The following is a 21,565-nucleotide window of genomic DNA, read 5'->3' as shown; positions in this document are numbered from 1 at the left end:
ACTGGGGGGGAAGTGTGTTGACTCATTTGGAGCAGATGCAGAGCTTGTGACCTGAATTATCCTTACAAACATATCTGGCCTTGCTGCACAACTAGTTCTCTACAAGTGCTGAATCAGGCACTGAAAAAGTCTTTTAAAAGCTGACTAACAGGGCAAGTGTATAAAGTGAAAATATGCTGCCACCCATAAGAAAAGGCAAACCATCGAAAAACTAGAACAGTTAATGTCTTTAATATAAAATCACTTTTCTTTCCCCAAAGCAGCAGCACTGTATTACAGGTGTATTACAGTTAATCATTGAGGACATCTTCATTAAAATCTTCAAAATAATTCATAGTCCATCTCTGTACATTTTATCAAAATGCACTGGAAAAAATACTATAATTTTCTCTTCAGCGGGTGTCACTACCACCATTTCTCAAAGAAAACACGGTTTCTAGGAACACCAATGTTAGTGAGTAGTTTGGATATAGATTCTATCATTGGAGGGGGACCACAGATGTACCATGAAGTATCATTAGATACGTGTTTCTCTAGATCCTTTTCAGATATTCTTCCCTCTGACAAAGAAAAAAAGTAGGAAATGAGAACAGAAATATTAATCGTGAAGTCACTTCAAAAACAGTGTCTGGTTAGAAGTATTTCAAGCACTCATTTTTTCGAAATGCCTGGCCTGTTCCAGGATAATAGGTATTGAGATTTAAGGCTTCCAAAACCATTTTTTTCTGGGGATTTAGATCATTGCTTGTACTTGGAATGCAGAGGGTATTAGTCACTGAAGAGAAACATGGCTTACAGACAAGTAAAATCCCAAATTCACATAAAAAATAGGTATCTCTAACACAAATACAGCAGACATGGAAACATGCTGAAGTATCTCATAAGCAGTCAGCTCATGCTTCATCAATCCCACCTTAAAGAAAGTAAACAGCATTTGCTTAATAGTTTCTGGAATAAAGTCTGCAGTGGGAAATACCACTGTAAAGTTTAGGATTAACAGAGAAAAAAAACTGCAAAGAGAAAACTTTTCTGCAAAGTGGAATAAGTACAGAGAAACTGTTTAACTCACATCTCATTTTGAAGCTTTAAATGTAAAAATGCTGGGTTATTATGCACAGCTTCATCCTGTAGGATGTAATCAAACTGGGGCTTCAGACAGGATCTCTGTACAATGACATTTACCTGTAACGTGTGGCTGCAGTTCTTTACAGATCTGTGAGTGCTGCTGGGTGACGTGGAAACAACATGTGATCTTTCCAGGAAACGCCTTCATCAAACCAAGAATATTCTTCTGTAATGTTAAACACACTTGCTTACACCACAGGCCATTAAATCAAAGCAGATGTATGCACACAGTCCCAGAATGCCAGTGATTATTACTGAGAACCAAGACTTTGCATTTCAGCAGTGAGAACCTGATGGGTGTGATTCCACAGGCCTGACCTGCACACATACACAGAATTCCCACACTTGGAATGCAAATACCCTGCCAGCCTTGTTAGTGCTTTTCTCCTTTTCTGACATAGATTACAATCTGTAAGATTTGGACCTAAGAGCCACTTAGGTCATTTCCCAATTTCTTCCCCTTATGAATTCTCAGTATTTCCTCCTTCTACTTCCACAGGGGTTTTCCATTAAAAAAAAACCCTTCAGTATGTCTTTACCATTAGTTACGAACTTTTTGAGTCTTGTCTGGTTTATCTGATAAGGTCACTAGACCCTTTAGTGTCTTATGTTCTTAAGTAAAACCAACTACCACGTAATGCTAATGTTATTTTTACCAGAGTAGAAAGTATAAACTAATTTTCAGTTCCCTAAGTCACAGCTGTGGTAAGTTACCACCAAACCCCCAGTGGCTTTAGTTCAAATCAGCAAAAAAAGAATATGTTAGTCAGATGCTGTAGTTAGTTCTGAAATTAAAATTTAGCTACTGTCTAGATTCTGCATTATACAGGATTTTCACTGCTTCAATAGGCACTGGAAATTTTTTAAAATATTCTGAAGTAAAAATAATTTCTAGGTAAATTTGCTCATTTTAGTGTTTGCTTGTTAAGTAGTTACTACACTGAGTCTGCCCTGGGTTGCTTAACAAAAAAACTCAGAGAGATTCTACTTTGTAAAAAATCTGTTCCTGAATACCTAAAAAGACATGGGATGGAGAGCAGCATATATTGCCACTGCTGTACAGTGTTCCAGCAGCACCTCCACTATTGACTTGCTGTCTTTGTACCCAATGCTGTTGCTTCTATCATTTGCACTAAGGATATTTCCAGTGCCTCAGCCTGTGACATGAGAGCACAGTAAGGATCAGACCCCACCATGGCATCTCCCTTTGCCCTTGTCAGCCCATACACAGCTGCTCCTTCAGGGACCACGTCCTCCAAACCATCAGTGATAACCCAGCAGGTCCTCCTGGAGATTGTACACATCCTGTACTGATGTTTGTCACAACAGCATAAAGGCTGCTAGGGATTCTGTTTCCTCAATCCTCTGCACAAAAGTGAAGAATTTTGACAGCCATGTTCTGGATCTGAGGGACATGTGAAGAATGAAGGAGGGATATATTTTAAGCACTGTGCATGATGACACTGTTTTCTCTTTTGTCCCAGAAGCTTTAGTGCAAAAGTTCTGCTGTCGTAAAACTGCTTAAGTGAATGCCAGGAATGTCAGTACTGGCACTGGAAAAACCTGTGCATGCTTAGAACAGACTGGAAGATCAGTAGGTGGCAAAAGGAAGAGCAGATTATTCCACTTCTAGCAACAAACAAATGACTTTTCAAAGAAAGCAAGTATTTCCGTATCTAGAAACATGATAGAAGTACAGAAATAAAACTAGTGATGGATCCTATACACAGTTTCTGGAATCATGACAGCTCTTCATCTCACAGTCAAAAGCTTTCAATACTTAAAAACCCCATAAATCATTTTGGATGCTTCTTTACAGAAGCTGTGCTAATTTGACCCTAAGATATTGTCAATAAACCTTAATGGCTGAGTGTGACAACTGATTGTTAACTGCTGAGTAAATGTTGATGAAGTACTGCAGTAAAACAAGCAGTTTTAAAAGCAGCTATAAATCCTTCATTCATACACTAGTACTTATTAGTAACTAATACATTATCAATAAAAATCTGCTGTTATTTTAGAAAGTATTCCTTTGGATAGAATTATTCTTTTCTAGTCTTTCCATTCAATACAATTTCTACTTAAGACTATGTCATTACAGTATTATAGCACTATGCAGACTATTAGTGTGTATATACATATATATATAATCTTTAGTATACTATGATGGTCTTACAAGATCATAGTAAAATGCAGGGATATAGTAAAATTCAGGGCTAATTGACTTATCAAAATCAATGGGAGCAGATGTGTCCAGTAACAGCCTTACTTTGTACACTGGCATAAGTAGTTAACAAAACACACACGGGATTTGAGGCAGGAAGTGACTTTTGTCTCTGTTTGTACAGTGTCTTAGACAGAAGGACTCTCTGGAATTTGGTAACATTGATATACACACTAGCAGCTGAATAGCTGAGACCTGTTTTTAAAAAAAAAACTTTTGATTTACCTTAAATAAGAGTTCACTGGTATTTTTTGCACTGTAGTGCAGCTTCGCTGTTCCCAATTTGTGTCTTTTTCCTTTACCCTCTTGGTATCCATGAAGATCTGCTATATGCAGCAGTATAGAAAACAATGGATTAATTCCAACACCCCCTGCTATCAGCACTAGGTTTACTGGGGAGTCACCAGGCTGAGGATCAAAGAAGAAATCACCTCCCACTCGCAGAGCCACTTCTGAGTCAAGAGTACACTAGGATGGAAAAGAAGATATTTAATTTCAGAACTAAATGCAAAAGTTGAAATCTTACTCTTTTTGCATCCCAGTCACAAGGTTTGCTGGGCTGTGATTTTTATTTTAATTGACCAGTGAAAGAAAACCAGAAGGACTTTAAAATATATACACACTTTCCAACTATCTGAAGTAACCCAGTGTCTCTAGGGATCTAGTTCTACTTTCAAAAGTTTCAGTCTTATGGTAAGGCAGGACGGTGACTCCCCCTTCCTGTCCCCATAAGAGTTGAAAGAGGAACAATTCACACAGAGTTTTCCAACAACAATGTGTGGTTGTGAAAACCCGAGCTCAACATGTGAAATCACACTTCTACCCAAAAGCAGCTTCATGCCAAAAAAGGTCTTCCTATGAGGTCACTGAAGGTCAGAATAAGTTGCATATACAGAAAGTTTTCCATCCCCATTCCTTAAAATTAAAATCCACTCAAAAGTGAAGCAAGTATCCACAAGAATGTTTTTTGCAGAATCACTTCTGCAGCTGCAACTTCAGAGACTCAGAAGAAGAAAAATCAGGGGAAAATCTCTCTTACTCTCCACTTGTATGTGAGAAATTACTTCCTAAAGAAATGTGTCCAAGCATGTTTTTTTGATACATGGAAAACAAAAGCTACAACAAAAAAATCCACTTGGGTCAGTATCTCCTTGGTAAACCAGCAGTGCATCCTGTCTGAAGGGTGAAGCTGCAGTACAGAGAGGTCAGGTGAGTTCTTCCACATCACTGCATGCTGACAGAGCAAACAAGAGCACTTAGGCCATACATAGGTTTTAAAAGATAAAATGAAGGGAATAGGGAAACCAAGAAAAGTGGGAATGGAGGACAGAAAAAGAAGCTATAGGAACTGCTGAAAAATTAGCTTAGAGAATGAAAACACTTTCTCCAAAGAATTCTTTTCACAGCAGGAAACAGCAAACTGAAACAAAGGGAGTTCCATTAACGAAGGCTGCACAGACAGCTAAGGTGTAAAGTGTAACAATTCCACCAGGAGCAAGAAGGAGGCCCTTGGATGCAGGTACTGGATAGAACACAGGGGTTCCTAAAATAGTATGCATGATCATTAAAAACACCCAACAATTTTCTTGCTTCTCTTAATTATTGCAGAACTTTTGTCTCAAGTATACTGTAGGGCAATGAGCATTCATTATCTGAAACTGATTTCTCTCTCCCTTGTGATGTACACTGCCACCCTTTCCCACCATGTTTTACTCTGGTCTAGAGAAGCACAAATCCACATGCTCCACATCCATGTGGCCAAAGGAGGACACAGAATATGGTACCCTTTGAGGAAATAAGCAATTTTAGGGAGAAACAATCTCACATCTGCCCCCTTAACCAGCCATAGTTCCTCAAGATCGGACATGGGATTTGGGGAGAATCTCTCTTAACCAGCAGCCTTCCAGATATTTCCATGCTTTGGCCATGACAATGATAACAGTAAGTTAGTATACAAGAAAAAATAGTAAAATTCTGGAGTAACACCATGAGAAAGTGTTGTCCTTTAGCCTAGTTTATAGACACAGCTCATGCAGAGAAGTGAAGCAATCAATACATTACATGGATACTTTTTAAAGAACAGGCTACATCTTCCTCAAGTTATGTAAAATACATGGTGCTAAAATTTACTATTTTAGGTACAGTAATATTAAGAAATAAATACCTGTAAAAAACACAAATACAGTGAGTAAATCAGTGTTAATTACTCCCATAATATTTTTAACCTGAGATACCAACTTCCTTTAGGACAATTTTTAAACAAGTACCAGTTTTGTCACCATATATGCAACATTTCTGAATTCTAGGTTGCTATTTTTTCTGCTTGTTTCCTAAAGAAAAGCACACACTTTTGTTTAGCTAGAAGAGTCCATGTATACCCTGGAGGTTTCTCCATGGCCTCAGGTTTGATGTAGGTTACCCCTTAACTAAAGATTTATCCTATAAATTCCACCAGAAAACTCAGCAATAAAAATTGATTTACAACATCAAAAATTCTTAAATAGTTTCCAGAGACTGTGAAAAGAACAAAAGTTGATAGGACAGATCACTGATGAAACATGTGACACATCTGACAAACTAAATGGGGTAAATGATGAACAAAACACCATGAGGCCAAATCTCAGACTTTACTTTTCATACAGCAAAAACCCAAGCCTTGTGTTATGTCTTTATACAAAAATATTGTGCATTTAAAAGAATACTATGGATATTCTGAAATGTTTTATCATTTCAGAAGAACTGCTCTAAGTATCTTCCTTGGCTCCTCTTTAATAATCTCTATCTGTGATTTGTCAGTGATTCCCACTTTATATTTACAGAAATAGTCAAGAATTATGAAAGGTTATCAAAGGTAACTTTGTAATGTGTAACACTGCCTGTTCTCAGGGATATAAGTTAGAACAGAGGTTTTTCAAAAATTCATTAATTCCAGAGTGAGAACCCTTATATACACTAACTACAACATCACTTTAAGTCCGCTGTAAGCACAAGTGGTGTCAAAAGTTCACAATAACCATATTTCCATATAAACATCCAGTTTCAGTCCCTTACTGAACAAAAGGTTTTAAGATTTATGTTGTATCAAAAATGCTTAAAGAAGTCAATGTGAATTTTGCAGTTAATAGCACAAAGTGGTCTAAAACTACACACCATCCCCTTTACCTCAAAAAAAAGAGAGCAAGCCCAATCTCCCAGTTAATGTCATTTACCTCAGTGTGAATCCAGTGAGCAGGAGGATGAGCAGTGTGCTTTACTGCCAGCTCTAGTATTCCTTCTCGTTCTAACAGGCCAGGGCTTGAACATATTGAGAATCCCCCAACTACAGATACTCCAGGAATAAAGAAATCGACCCTAAAAATAGATCAGACACGAAAGTTTAAAAAAGAAGCCAACAGCCCCAAACATGGACAACAATAGCCAAAATAATGTGGCTGCCTTTGTTTCAATTATCTTTCCTTTACAATATCTTCATTTCTGTAATGTAACTTTTCCAAAAATGGAGTTAACCTTGAACAACACCATTTCCTTAGAATTATTTTCTTCTAGAATCATGTCATCATGTTTGCTAAACTAGAAGGTTTTCAAACCATTCTGCTTTTAGCATTAGATGTCACATCTCACAACAGACTAGAATTCCAAGTGTTTTAAATCAATTATTTGCATATTAGAACAAACAAATAATTATGGTCTGATAGAGTAGCTTAATTCACACTCTTTATGGTCCTTTTGACAGGCTCTTCAATTTTCAAACATAAGAAGATTGGCATTTTAATTTTAGGGAAATTACTTTATATTAAACACTTTCTTTTCCTGAGCAGATGAAATATCTGAAATCAAACCAACAGTATGTAAAAAATTTCCCATAGAAGAAGTCCACAGCTGGCAGCAGAACTGCAGCTCCCTCTGGTGGCAGATAGCGCTTTTTTAGGTTATAGGAAATTGAACTGGAATAAATTCCTACTTTTTTTTCCTTTCAGCTTAAAAGCAAACCATGCATGAATTTGTACAGATAAGAAGGTAACATGTGGCTAAGCTTCTGCAATACCAGCCATTAGAGAGTATGGAAGGCAAGCCATTACTATATATGAACTATAATTCAGTCTCATAAACGTACGGCTTTGATAAGCCTTGATTAGGCTTCCAAAGAATTCAGAAAAAAATTACAAGTTGGTTTGTGATCTATCATCTGCACTCCTCTGTGTTCCATAAGTCTTTAAATGCTTCTGCTTTCTACAGCACATAACAAAAGCACTGTATTTCACAATAAACCAAATGCCTATAACCAGTTGTGCTGGTCCCCTTAGGAAACAGCCACACTGATAAACAATGCCAGGTACTAGAAAAACATTATTCAATTCATGCCTGGGTTAGGCTGGCTCAGTATTAGTTAAGTGGGGATGCAACAAGAAATACAGACTGACTGCTACTGCACAGGTATTTTCTTTAAACAGCAAGGCTGTATTCTTCACAGACACCACAAATGCTTGAGGAGAGAGAGAAGCACTTTGAGTAGGTCACCACTTTTTGAAGAAAAAAATCATGTCTGCTTACTCCATGAAAAATTCACCCTTTGAAGAAAAAAATCTCTTTCTCTCAAAGAATGCATACAGTATGATATAATTTTTAACTTGATGCTTATAATATCTTGATAGTGCATAAAGATACCTGACTGCAAAAGAATGATCTACAACCAAAAAAATGACAAGCTTATTTCAGTGTCCTCAGCTTGTGCAGCCCCACTACCTGTGGGGCCCAGCTTTACTGACGGTCAGGCCCTGGCAGCTGAGAAAGGTCAACTCTTGAATTGCAGCGTTTATCCTGCCAAAGAACATCTCACGATGCTGCTGAAGCTCTTTACCTCCCTCTGGTGGAAAACAATCTTCCTACTTAAATCACCTTAAGTTAACAAAAAATATGAGAATTTGTGCTGTAAAGTAACAATTTATATTTAAGTCAAATGTTCTCCTTGGCATGTAAGGGAAACCTTACCCATGCCTGGTGGGGAAGCACACAAACATTATTTGCAAAACATGTTTTTTACCTTTTTTACCATCAAGCATGGTTTTTACCTTTCCCAAATACTAATGCAGATGTGTTTTTTCCCCAAGTACATAGCTATGAGAGATTTCAAGGCACAGTTTACTATCTTATAGTGGACTAGCTTTGATGGCTTGTCTCAGCCATGTTAGGGAGGGTGAGAGGGCTCCTGAAGAAATGCTACCTGTGACAGCCTAAGAGAAAAGAGCAGCAGAAGGGAAAAAGGTGAAGAAAACCTACAACAAGGAGTGGCATAAATAGATGTAAACTAGAGATCCCAGGGTGGTTTTTTTACTTCCCTCCTTTTAAAACCCACCTAAACCATATCTTTAAGAAATGAGTAATAATTGCCCATTACTGGAGTGAGAGATCAAAAACACTAAAATCACAAAGCTACTTCTTGAAAGTATTTGCAACATGCATACACCTCAATGCATGTTTTAGTAAATCAAAAGGTGTAACAGCAACAAGTCTCTTCATTATTATTTGAAGTCAGATAAAAACCAGTATCTGCCAAAGTGCTTGCAAAACAAATTCACTTTTGCTTCTGAAAAACTCAATAATTAGAACACTTTCAGAAAATGTAAACATTTTAGAGACAATCTTTGACTGTAACATCTTACTATAGCAAATCCTAACAGGTTAGCCTTTTCTGCTCAGGAAAATGTGTTGCTCATCAAAAAACATGCAACCTAAGATATAGATACAAGTACAGAGAAGTTGGTGTGTACCTTACAATAGCATTAGAACACTTTCAAGGAAGAAGAAAATGAAGAAGAGTAATTATAATTAAAGCTTTCAGTTTCCAGCATGATCATTTCAAAAACATTTTTGGAGGGTAAATGTACGTTGCAAGTACTGGCAAGCAAGAATTTAATATGAGTCACTGCACATGTGCAAAAACTGTAGCAAATTACTTCACAAACAAATTATTGCTAATCAGCATCTTGTGTTCTGGTTCTAAATTTAAAAGCCAGCATATTAACACTCCATGAGTAACATATGCTGCTAGTACCCCAGCAGCTATACTTTGATTTCAGCAAAACCACTTTCAGATGGCCAAAACCAATAAAAAGTTTAAGAACATTTAAATGTCCATTGCCAAAAGCAACTACTCCTAGTTTTAAATTAATTTCTAAGGGGAAAAAAAACAAGTTACTGAGTGAGAGTATTTTTAACAAGGAAGGAAGACAAACATGAAAATCCACTACTTCCTTGGGAAAAAAAGCCTGTAAAATTGTTTAAACAAACGGCTAATTGTTTCAAAGGCTTGATAATTCAAGATTTTTATTTTCAAATTTGTCCATTTATATTAATATATTAATCTGACTTAATAGGCTTAATTTTCAGAGTGGAAACTTCAAGGGGAAGAAATAAACCAAAATTAAGTAACTTTCAAATCAGCAGTCTCAGCTCCACTGTAAAAATAACTTGTGCATAAAGACAGCCTACAGAATAAAGTGCATTGAACTTCAAAGTACTCCTGAAGAAACAATGTAATATAATCAACCATAGGAAAACACCAAAACACTATAACTGAACATTTAAAGAATATCCACTTCTGCCCTTTTAATAGTAATATTAGCATTTTTTATAATGACTGTTTAAAAATTATGCCAAATATCAGCTCTTTGACAGAGTATCCAATAAGAAAACATAGTATTATATAAATTAACAACTTTTTTCCAAGGCCCAAGGACCAGAAACCTTTCATCACTTTGTTATAGTGGAATTCTCCTAGTAATTTCCCCCTCAAATGTACCAGAAGATCTTACCATTGTCCTGCTTTGAAAGTAAAATCCTTATTTGCAATTGCCAAACGAAGCCTTTTGACTGTCTCTGATTCATTGGTGATCCCACACACTTTTGCTTGTGTAATTACCTAGGAAAAGAAAAAGAAGCCATTGTGATATGTAGATATAATCTGCAGCAAAAGCACTCAAGAAGCCATGCATGAGACATCCATCACTTCCCATGTTACCCATGGCATTTCATTACCTACAGCACCAATATTTTTCACTGAGATGATGAAACAAAAATGGATTCTATCCCTGGAAGTGTTCAAGGCTAAGCTGGACGGGGCCCTAAGCCACCTGGTTTAGTGATAGGTGTCCCTGCCCATGGCAGGAGGTTGGAACTGCATGATCTTTAAGGTCCCTTCAAGCCCCAACCATTCTATGATTCACTTAAGTAGTCATTGAATGGAGAGCAGACTTTTTCTAAGACTATAAACAAACTTACTTTAGTTGAGCTGAAGAGAACATAGCTCTAAGGAGAGGGGATTGCTAGTTATCACTTATCAGATTCTTCAGACATCTATACAAGACACACACTCCTGCATCCTCCAGCAACAAAGTAAAAAGATCTCTGATATAAAGACAAAGAACTTGTAAAAAATCAGTTGCAGATGAAGTCCCAGGGACAATTCTGGATCTAGACTGATTTAAGTAATTAAATGCATTACTGAAAGATTATGCATTAATGTTAATGCATCAGTGAAAGAAAACCAACAAGCCTTGTGTTACTGCATTTATCCCCTACACCCCCATCTGACCACAGGAAAACCAAGACACAAGGTCTCATGGCTGGTTAACAGAGCAGATTTTGTTTGGCAGCCACATGGGAGGGGATGTCAGAGCCAAAGTTAATACTACTTTTAAGGAGTTTTAAAAAAAGATGAAAAATGAAAAGCAGACTTTGCAAAAAAACCCATTAGGGATGAGCACCCCACTTAAATTCTTTGATGCCCATCAGTGTAACATGGATTTTCATCCCCTCCCTACCCTTCCTTTTCAGGTTTTTTGGACTATAATTATTAACCTTTTTTCTTCTACAAAGAAAGCAATGCCCTAAGTATTTTCTACACAGAGCAATACACAGATTTTACTGTTAAAAATGCTGATGTCACTTACCACACAAGGAAATACTCAAAATACCACAACTCTCCCATTTATCATTTGTCTAAGATCAAACAGATCAAAAAATTTTAACTTTAAGCAACTATGCTGTAATTTAAAACATATGTCAGGAAATTAATTTATTCTTAAAGCAACATCTGAACATGTTCCCTGTCCCATTAAACAGCAGGACATTTGCTAATTTAAAATGAAGTATAATGGATTCCTGTTCCACTTTAGCAGACAGTATTAAATGAGAAATGCAGTCAGTCAAAGTTAACAAGAGAAATGTCAGATACATGACTTCAATGGTTGTTCTGATGGAGAAGTGCAGGAAAAGGACATTAAATTTGGACTTCTTCATTCCCTTCTTTACTCTTCAGTACCCTCCTTAATTTGTTATTTGGCTGAGAGAGCTGCAAGAGTACTGGAAATTTAATTCTTAATTGGTATAAAGTTATTTCAAAAATTAAATTTGGGTCAGGGTGATCAAAGACATTCAGCCAGTATTTTGGACCATTACCAGAGTATCCAACTGATCAGAGCAAGGCTGCAGTGAGAGGAGGGCACAGGACTCTGATTTTGCAGCTGTATTTCAAGAAAGCATAAGTCCATTTTCCTTGCCCTGGTCCTTCACATTATCACTCTTCAACAGGCAATGTTCTGTAGCATTCACAGTAATGCAACACAGATTTATGATTCTTTCATCTTTTACAGGACAGAAATGGCCAAATAAGGCAATATTGGCTGAGGAAAGTCAACTGCTGATTATACGGAATTTAAAACCAAGCAGAGGATTTAAAATAAACTGATTTTAAAGTGGTCAAAAATGAAGCAACAAAGAATAAATCAAGCATTAAAAAAAGAAACAGCATAATCCTCTGATATGCAGAGAATGTGCAGTAGCAAGAACTGAGCCCTGCTCTTTCACTTATCTCATACAGCTTCCTTCTCTTTCTTGTGCCTTACAGTTCCCTGCACCAACCCTGAGCTTCCAACACCACATAAGGATCCATTTTCCATGTATTTTTCAGGTACTGACATTGAGCAGAGAAAGGAAGCAAGCCAAACAATAAATACAAAAAACCCCATGGCTGCACTACTCAGAAATGCCATCATTTTTTTCAGGTCAGAAGCAAAGGAGGACATGCATTGGTCTGTGCCTGTCTCTACATCCATTTTTTTGGGTAAACAGGATCCTCCAGAGCAGCTGGATGTCCACAGGCAGCACTGATCCGTACTCAGGGAAGACTGGCATTAGTGGGAATAGCTGAGGCACAGCTCTGTGCCTCCCAAAGCTGGTGACAGCTCTGGTGACAGGCAGAACCAGGCTGCATTTGTCTCATCCATCCACAGCCCAGGTCAGACAGGGCTGAATCTTCTTTCTCAGGGGTTACCTACATATCCCCTGCACCCAGCTTCCTCTTGGGAAAAATGGGATTTATTCTCCACTACAGTTAAGGAAAAACAGCAGAGAAGGACTTCATGTACACACGCTGACAGATGTGTGGTGTGTTTCCATCTGTGTGCATCTACTTCAGCTTATTACAGAAAGGAAATATCTGTATGAGTACAAGAGTATGTTCCCCTCTGAACATTATGAAAAAGAATGCTTGCTGCTCAAAACTGAAATCCAGAATAAGCCCTTCTGGATTTGATGGAGAACAATGCTATATCTTCCTTGTATTTATGAATTAAACTAGATAAAACTGAAGATCTCTTATCATCTCTCCTTCCAAAATATCTACACTTTATGCCTTACTCCTATGTTATAAAAGGACATTTTCCACATTTTAAAATCTCAAACCTGAACCAGAATTATAGAAATCCATAAAAATCTGAGAAGTCAGTTTAGAGATGAGAGGTATCCACGGGCTTTTATTAGTTATTATAATCCATACTTGGCCAGAAATCTATTAAGTTTCTTGTCCAGCATAAAGTAAACAGCATCATATCACTGAAAAACTTAAAAACTCATTACATTTCACCCACTGAGCACTAAATATGCTAATTTTATACCAGCAACAAATATAAAAAGTGAGGAGAAAAAGAAGAAAACCAGATTCTAGCAGAAGGCAAAATGGAGCCTAGGAATTGAATACTATTATCCAATATAATTATCTTTACAGCAAAAAAAAATTAAAATTACTTGCATTGTAAAGAACAGAACACTAACCTCCTGTCGAAAATTATTTGCTGTCCTCTCTAGATGATCCATTTTCCTTTTTGATTTTATTGTGCTGCAAGAAAAAGCAAACAAAGATAATTGTCATTTTGACAGCTGTGCTACTGTCCCTTACTGATATGAATTTCTATTAACATAACAATTTACCAGGGTAATCCAGACTACAGATGACACAAATCTAAATAAGAATTAAATACAAATATATAATTGGGAGTTAGATTAAGCATTTATAGGTCTGTAGTAATTTGTCAGTTTGATTTTGACAGTGTTACCATGGCATTCTCTTAAAAAAATCCAAGGAAGTGGATAACCTACCCGTTGCCTGTGCAGTAACAAAAAGCAGAGTGTCTCAACACCCCCAACGGAGAATGAGAGGGAAAAATTCTGCTCTGAGCACCTCTCAGTAATTGAGGAACAGTGCAACCCACATAAATAGTAGCATGAGCCATGATGATCAGGCAGTCTTCAGAATCACTGGTTCCTGAAAAAAAAAAAAATCGTAAATATTTATTAAATGAAGCATTCAGTGTTTGATATGGCTTGTTTCCAGCTTTTATTTCCCTTAAATCAGAAAAGCCAAAGCTCAGCTGGAGCTAAAACTAGCAACAAAGTATAATGAGAGGGAATTTTGAAAGCATGAAAGTTTCATAAACAAGTGAAAATGGGCATCCTTCAAGTGAAGGGATGTTATGCCCACTCCTAGAGGGTAAAGTGAGGTTCTGGTTAATGGATTCCTTGGGGCAGATTAGAGTGAAATGACATTGAATGCCCAGTGTTTGTTTATGTTTATATATTTATTTATTTTTATATATGTATAATGCCTATTTGTTTTAAAACAATTTGGTTGCAATGAAAATGAGGTACAGAGCCCTTTTAATTATTATCTAGAAATGAAACAATACAAAAGCATAAAAGAATCACTTAAGAAAATATATAAGGAAAAGAAAGGAAGAGAAAAAAAGGATAAGAGAAGATAGAGGAAAGATATCACCAACCATGGATCCAGTGACAAGAACTGACTGTTGCAATTTCACTTAGTCAAAGTGATGGCTGGACATTTGATCCATTGGGGTGAGGGAAGACCATGAAACACAGATTTCAATGGGTTCAGTCTGTTCAGGTAGGAACACCAAGGCACCTCCCTGGGGTAGTTTTTCACTGTCTGTTCCAACACGGGGGACCATGTGCAGTGGTCTGGTGGAAGGCCCCAGAAATGACTCTGGGGGCACTTTGGGGTCTTTGATGGGTCATGACACCCTCTAAGCCATGCCAGCTGCCTCTCATGCCAGTGTAACTGAGCCAGTTCTGCCCCCCAGGAAGGGATGAACGCCCTCAGGCCCAGCTGGGCACAGGAGTGTCCTGATCCCTTCCCTGGGAGGGGAGATCTACAGCTGGCCCAGCTGTGCAAGGGAGGACTCTGGCAGGATAATCAGCATTACCCACCTCAGCAGCACCTGCTTCTCACTGGCCTTTTCCCTCATCTGCCTCAAACCCAGATCCTTGCTAAACCAAGGTCAGTTTGTTGTGGTCATTCTCTGGTGGTGGTGGTGCTCACCTTCCCTGCACCTGGGCTGCTCTTATGCAGATCAGAGATTCCCAACACCCACCCAAACCTCTCCTCCTTTAGTCCAGGGGTGCAAACCTGACCTCAGCACAGCCCCTGTAGCTTTTCCAAACGGGAGGACCTTGTCAGAGATGATATGGAAAAGGCTGAAGTAGTCAACATTCCCTTTGCCTCACTCTTTACAGGAAAGGCTGAACCCAGACCCCTGTTTGTACCAGTGGTGGTTGGGAAGGAGAGGGATAAGTAAGAGCAGGGCCAGCACCTGCTGAGAGATGCCGGATGCACTCAAATGCACAGGGCCAGATGGGTTACACTCAAGGTTGCTAAGAGACACAGCTGACATGCTCGTCAGGCAAGTGTCTATTACCCATGAAAAACACTTATCACACACTCTCCAACTGACTGGGAAAAGACTTACATGTGCTCATTTTTTAAGAGAGGCAAAATGCAGTGCTTACATCCAGTCAGCACCATCCCAATAACTGGAAAAATGCTCAGAGCTTGTCCCCTAAGCTAGGTGAAAGCTAAGAAAGCAATCAGGAAGATGTGACTCAGATTTACCTGGGGCAGGTTATGTTTGATAAACCTGAACAGCGACGGTGATGAAAGGTCTGGTCATGCAGCTAAGGGGACAGGATACAGCACACCTTGAGTGTCCTGTGGCTCCTGGCACCAGCCCCTGAAGCACACACACATTAGTGTGTGCCAAGACCAGATGGGTGGTTGGAGTGGCTGAAAACTTGTCTGGGCAGACAGAATTGAAGACTTGATGCTTCAGGTTTGCTTCACTTGTTGGCTAGAACAGTAAGAGTACCCTGGGGCTGATAAAGGTCAATACATTTATCACTAACTTGGATGATGAGACAGAAGGTGTCCTGTTCATGGCATGGTTGTTGGAACTGATGATCTTTGAGGTCTCTCTGGGCCATTCTATGATCAGCAAACTTGTGGATGATACTAGGTTAGAATAGTAGAGCTCCCCTTCAAAAGGGAACTGAGAAACTGCAGGGCTGGAAAGCAGAAATTTCATGACAGAGAGGTCTATACCTGGGACTGGCTTAATCCAGTGTGAACAACTGTCCTGCTCCAAGCATGAATTCTGACTGGATGATGCTCAGAAGTGCCTTCCAGCCAGCTTATCTGTGATTTTAAATGATCAAACAATATTCATGTATGAAAGATCAAACACTGACTGTGCATTCCCTTTCTAGTGGTAAAGTGCATTCCCTTTCTAGTGTTAAAAGGTTCTGGGTGGAGAATTTTATAAACTTTAATTAAACCTATTTGTTCACAGGTTTATCTAAAAGGACATTAATCCCTCACACTTCCATGTACCCTACATAATACAACTCTAAATTTAGAGTAAAGAAAGTGGAGGACACCCATATGCACTGCAGTAGCAACAGTGTGAACCTTCAAAACCATACATTCAAATAGCTATGACAGAGAAAGCTGAACTGACATGCACAACATTCAAAGTTAGAAGTACCTTTCAAGTGTAGGAACAGGTTCATAGAGAGCCAAGAGATATTTCTCATTCCTTGCAAATCTGCCTTTATTTTTCCTAAAATGGATTAGCATAACTCTCAATCATATATCAATCACCTATCAAATTATATTTATTCCCATTATGCAGTCCATTGCTTCTTTAAAGCATTAATATTTTACTTTCATTTAAATATTTTTTCCGTGCATTCTTTTAAGGCGTGTAATTTATTTTCAAAATGTTTTTCATTTCTAATCCCTTGAAATGGCACTGATCCAGCTTGTTGATAACCAATCAGGCCAATACTCTCTAGGATTTCACTAACAGCTGCACTGGCTGGTCACTTAGTAATCTGTCCTGTTTGTAATCTTGTATGAATGAAGGCAGAGCTTCCATAAATTAGGCTGCTCAGAAATGGAATACATTTACAGTCACTACTCAAAATGCCCATTTTCAAGCATAAGAAATACTTCCTGCAGCTTTTAACTGTCCATAATTTTAATAGTTTTTCAGCATTTAATTCCACAGCAGCTTGCAACTTTTAAAAATGGAATTACAGAAAAGTCTTCTACCCCCAGTGAGCAAAATTACTTCAAAATTTTTTTCCACAACATCACAGAGTACTTAAAGTGTACTTAAGTGTTTAAGCAAAACATCAACATACTTTAAGCAAAAACACTTTCTACATCAAATGTGTAGACACTATTGATAACAAAATTGTTAACAATCTCAAAATATTTTAGTAGAACAAAATACACATCTAATGAAGTCCCAATCCTCTACCTTGGCATATTATCTGTTAACCCAGAGTGCTCAAAAATCAGTTTCTCAAATTCATGAGATCACTTTATGATCTGGAATCTTTCATATAGCACATCATGGTTATAGACATCTACATCTCCAACCAATCTATAGTTCAATATCAATACATAATATTGGAAACAAAAGAAATGTCAGCCTAATTTTATAGTCACAGCTGAAAGACCCTATTGATACAACTGCTTGAAGGCTGAGTCTCTATCCTAAATTAGAAATAACTCTTGAACCACAGTTCAAGAAACTTGCTCCATTTTTACTATCATCACTTTCCAATAATGAAAAACACACACAAAAAAAAATTTGCAATTTTTACTCTGCAACCAATAAATTCCTAATTGTCTTTTAATGAGTCCTGGTTCTCCTCTACCACATACAAGCATGACTCATGCCTTTACAAATTGTGAACAGCTTTTCCCCCATCTGTCACCTCTGTGATTTTTTCACTCATCCAGCTCTTTGGCAATTCCCTGCCCTCCATGAAAGCACTGTGCTTCAACTTCCCAGGCTCCTGTCAGGTGGGATGTTCTCCCTTTATTCTCACCTTACCCAAGCCAGTACAGAAATAGCCACTCCAAATACCCTCTCTTTTCACAGTGGTTGGAAGGGACCACAGGGGGTCATACAATCCAACCTCCCTGCTCAAGCAGGGCCATTTGAGAGCACAGGGCACAAGACTGCATCCAGATGGTTCTGGAATATCTCCAGTGAGAGAGCCTCCAGTACCAATGGGCAATCTGTTCCAGTGCCTGGTCACTCACACAATGAAGAAGCTCTTCCTCAAATTCAGGTGGAGCTTCCTGTACATCAGTTTCTGTATCAGTTTCTGTCCACTGCCTCTTGTCCTAGTGGTTGGCACCCCCAAGAAGAGCCTGAGTCCATCCTCTTGACACTCACCCTTTACATATTTTTATAAACCTCCTTTGCTCCACAGAATGAAACCAGCACTACTTTTCATGACTTCTTCCTCTCCTCACTTAAAACCAAAGAGCTATTCATTCTCTATCCCCTCTGATCCACTAGCTCTAGGTTAGTATCTGTTGAGATATCTGCATCTCTTCTGTCTCACAATCCCACGTCACTATCTGAAGGGAGAATTACTTTTAGTTCACTTAAATGCAAATTACGAGGTAGGTTAATGCAAGAGAGTGCAGAGAAGGGGGCAGCAAGGGTACTGAAGCAAGCAGCACAGGAAGCCTTTTTTCAAAAGCTATCTCTGAGTAAGACATTCCTTTAGACAAATAGACCTTCCTGCAAAAGCAATCAAAGAGAACAAGGTTTTCCCCCTTTTCCCGGGACTGAGGGGAACACGGTGAGCGCTGGGAGGAGGCGGGTGTGGCGGGGAAGAGGCGGCGGCAGCCTGCGCCCAGCTGGGGCGGGGCGGCACTGAGGCGGCCAAGGGGCACGGGAAGCACACGGCTAAGGGGCAGGGACAAGGAGCAGGGCAGGGACAAGGACAAGGTCGCAGCAGTGCCCGGCTGTTCCCCCACAGCCCCTGGGATCGCCAGGCAAGACGCCAGGGCTGGAAGCGGCAGCGCCATTGGCTGCAGAGGGCGGCCCGGCCACCGCTTCCGAGCGGCGTGCGGGGCTCCCGCCGTGAGGGAAGGGGGAGCCAGAAGGACTCGAGAGCGCTGCCCCTCAGCCCGCCGCCCCTCACCCTCCTGTCCCCCCACTCCCTCCTCCTCCCCAGCCGACCCCTCCCTGCGAGCCGGGATCCCCGGCCCGCTCCCCACCACCCCTACCCGCCGCCGCATCCCGTCACGGGGAGCGCCGCCCTCGTGCCCCCTCAGGCGCCGCCTCTTCCCGTCCGCCCCGGCCCCGCTCCGCCGCTCCCCGGCGGCATGGCCGTGTTCCACGACGAGGTGGAGATCGAGGACTTCGAGTACGACGAGGAGACCGGGACCTACAGCTACCCGTGCCCCTGCGGGGACCGATTCCTCATCACGCGGGTGAGGGGCGGCCGGGCAGGGCTGGGGGGCAGAACGGGATGGTGCGGCCCAGGGGCCGGGCGGGCGGCGGGGCCTGACCGCTCTCCCGGCGCTTTTGCAGGAGGACCTGGAGAACGGGGAGGACGTGGCCACCTGCCCCAGCTGCTCTCTGATCCTGCGCGTCATTTACGACCAGGTGGGTGCGGAGGGAGGGCAGGCGGACGCGGTTTCAGCCGGGTTCCTCCGAGGCCCGGTTTGCCGCCCCGTGCTGGAAGCGCCGGGCAGTGTTTAGAAATGCCTGGTTTGGAGCTATATCTGCTGCCTGGTCTCTCGTTTTTCTTATCTCCTCCTGCCGTGTTTGGGCTTAAAAAGACGCTTTTACCTGGGTGGTGTGGGGTAGGATACAGAGTCAGCCACAGAAGAGTTCCTGTGGTTGACTCCAGTAGCCCTGGCAGCTTTTCTCACCTGGTAGGCACGTTGCGGCTTTCGTGTTTTGGGAGACAAATTCATACTATAATCACTCTGATTTCCAGCCTGGGTGTATGTCGTGGTGTTTGTGAGGTAGAAAAGATCCAAAAATAATGTAAATCGCCTAAATCCCTGCTTGCTGTCTTTAGGAGCAGTTCATGCGGGATGAAGTCGTGGCAGAACCTTTGCCAAACAAGGAATTGGTCAAGTGCTGATGAATGCATCGTGGACTGTGCTGCTTTGGGATGAGAAAGTATGGGCATGGTGACTGCAGAAAGACTTGTGGTTCTCCTTCTGGAAGTGTGTGTTGCTGTGGGATACAAGTGCAATAATTGTCTGTCTTCTTAACAAGAGTGAGAGTTTGCTGGGACATTAAACACATGAATGCGGTTTGTTCCAAAGGGTTATACTTTGAAAAAATATATAAGTTGCTCTATGTATTCCAGAAGATTTGAGGATTATGATCCTGATTTACAGCAAGTCAATACACAGAAGAAGAGTGTGGAGTCAGGAAATTAAAACATTTAGTCTAGCAGTGGCTTCTTAGGCTGTGGAGAAAAACAGGCCTTGTGTGGGTGTATGCAAGTGTGAAATGGCACAGAGAGCTGAAATGTTGGGAGGCAAGGTTTAGGAGTCCATAGGACACACAATGCCATACGGAGTTAACACAGCACAGCTTCTCCCAGCATGGGGCTCATGTGCTTCTAGCCCATACTGAATGTGGGGAGGAAACAAGAGACCCAGAGCCAACATTTACCCAGTGTTGGCAAATTGTCTTTACTCCTGTAAACACGGGGAAGGTGTAGTTGTCTGTGTATCTGCACTGGGGGGCAACACTTGAATTGGGGCAGATTTGTTGCTAAATTGCTTCTAAAGTTGCTTTGAAAGAACTTTGGTAGTTGTTACCAAATGGCTCTGGCATAACAGTGATCCACTTTTGACGGTGTTCTGTGAAATGGAGTCAACCTTTTTTTTATCCCTGCAAAGCTGCTGACGTGCAGGACTGGAACTCACAGTGGTTTGTATTTTACCCCTGTATTCTCAACAACTTTGTGATTTGATTCTTGCAGTAGATATAAATGGGCTGCAGTTCTTTGTGCCATTTGTAGTAAATTTCTCAGCCCTTCTTTATTAGGTTCTGTCACATCCTGGATAGGAGATGGGTACATTTCACTTAATTAATAAAGGCATTTTTTCAGGGTAGAAAAGAGTTGTGAGAACATAGTCCACATTGATTCCAAGACTGCTTCTTGAATTACAAGCCACTGCACTTGAATATTTACTTAAAATTGTCGTCATTCCTGTGTTTTAATAGGATTTAACATCTGTGAAGTTAAATTTGGGGGAAAGAACCTGTGAAGAGTGTATGTGGCTGTTTTGCTCCAGGCACTAAAGATAAGCAAGTTTTATTGGATTCTTGCATTGAGTTATTTTTGTTCTTGCTGCATTCTGTGAATGTTGAAGATGAACATTCTAGTTACTTTAAGAAAAGGAGAGGAAACAAGCCTACATCTAGTTAGTTTTGAGTGCAGTAAGCACAACCCAGAGTGTTTCCATGCCTAAACCAGGAGGTGGCACTTGTGTTCCTTTGACATATGTGCTTAAAAAAATAAATGTTGTGGTACTTTGGTTAGCTATGCCTTATCAAATATTTATTTTGACTATTTAAATAAAGATGTTTAAGATTCCATCAGTGGTTATAATGGGCCATTACTTATTCTGTTTCTGTACCAGCCATAATGATTTCCAGAGGTCTTGAGTTGCTGCTGCTGGGGTGATGATAGTGGAGGTTTTTCACATTGGTTAATAAAAATCGTTTCAATCTATCAGTAGAC

General features: G+C 40.1%; 2 protein-coding genes across 5 annotated transcripts; one reads left to right on the top strand and one right to left on the bottom strand.

Moving 5' to 3' along the window:
* Window positions 1-215: 215 nt before the first annotated feature.
* Window positions 216-19,189, bottom strand: OXNAD1 (oxidoreductase NAD binding domain containing 1). 4 transcript variants are annotated; one of them, XM_054642348.2, is made up of 9 exons: window positions 19,077-19,189; window positions 13,784-13,949; window positions 13,460-13,523; window positions 10,162-10,268; window positions 6,559-6,700; window positions 3,781-3,817; window positions 3,575-3,675; window positions 1,183-1,291; window positions 216-560 (listed from the first exon to the last, which is right to left on the bottom strand). In XM_054642348.2, exons 2-9 carry the CDS (start codon window positions 13,915-13,917, stop codon window positions 406-408), a joined length of 849 nt encoding a protein of 282 aa, XP_054498323.1. In that variant the 5' UTR covers window positions 13,918-13,949; window positions 19,077-19,189; the 3' UTR covers window positions 216-405. The 4 variants fall into 4 exon arrangements, with proteins under 4 accessions (XP_054498323.1, XP_077032624.1, XP_054498315.1 ...); XM_077176509.1 differs by having other exon boundaries at window positions 3,575-3,672; XM_054642340.2 differs by having other exon boundaries at window positions 3,575-3,817.
* On the top strand, window positions 19,150-21,420 carry DPH3 (diphthamide biosynthesis 3). The gene is made up of 3 exons (XM_054642359.2): window positions 19,150-19,283; window positions 19,384-19,458; window positions 19,880-21,420. Exons 1-3 carry the CDS (start codon window positions 19,176-19,178, stop codon window positions 19,943-19,945), a joined length of 249 nt encoding a protein of 82 aa, XP_054498334.1. The 5' UTR covers window positions 19,150-19,175; the 3' UTR covers window positions 19,946-21,420.
* Window positions 21,421-21,565: the final 145 nt, after the last annotated feature.

This window comes from Agelaius phoeniceus, chromosome 1 (assembly GCF_051311805.1).
Source record: "Agelaius phoeniceus isolate bAgePho1 chromosome 1, bAgePho1.hap1, whole genome shotgun sequence".
Lineage (NCBI taxonomy): Eukaryota > Metazoa > Chordata > Aves > Passeriformes > Icteridae > Agelaius > Agelaius phoeniceus.
The sequence above is the reverse complement of the archived record's forward strand: the minus strand, read 5'-3'. Positions and strand labels throughout refer to the sequence as shown.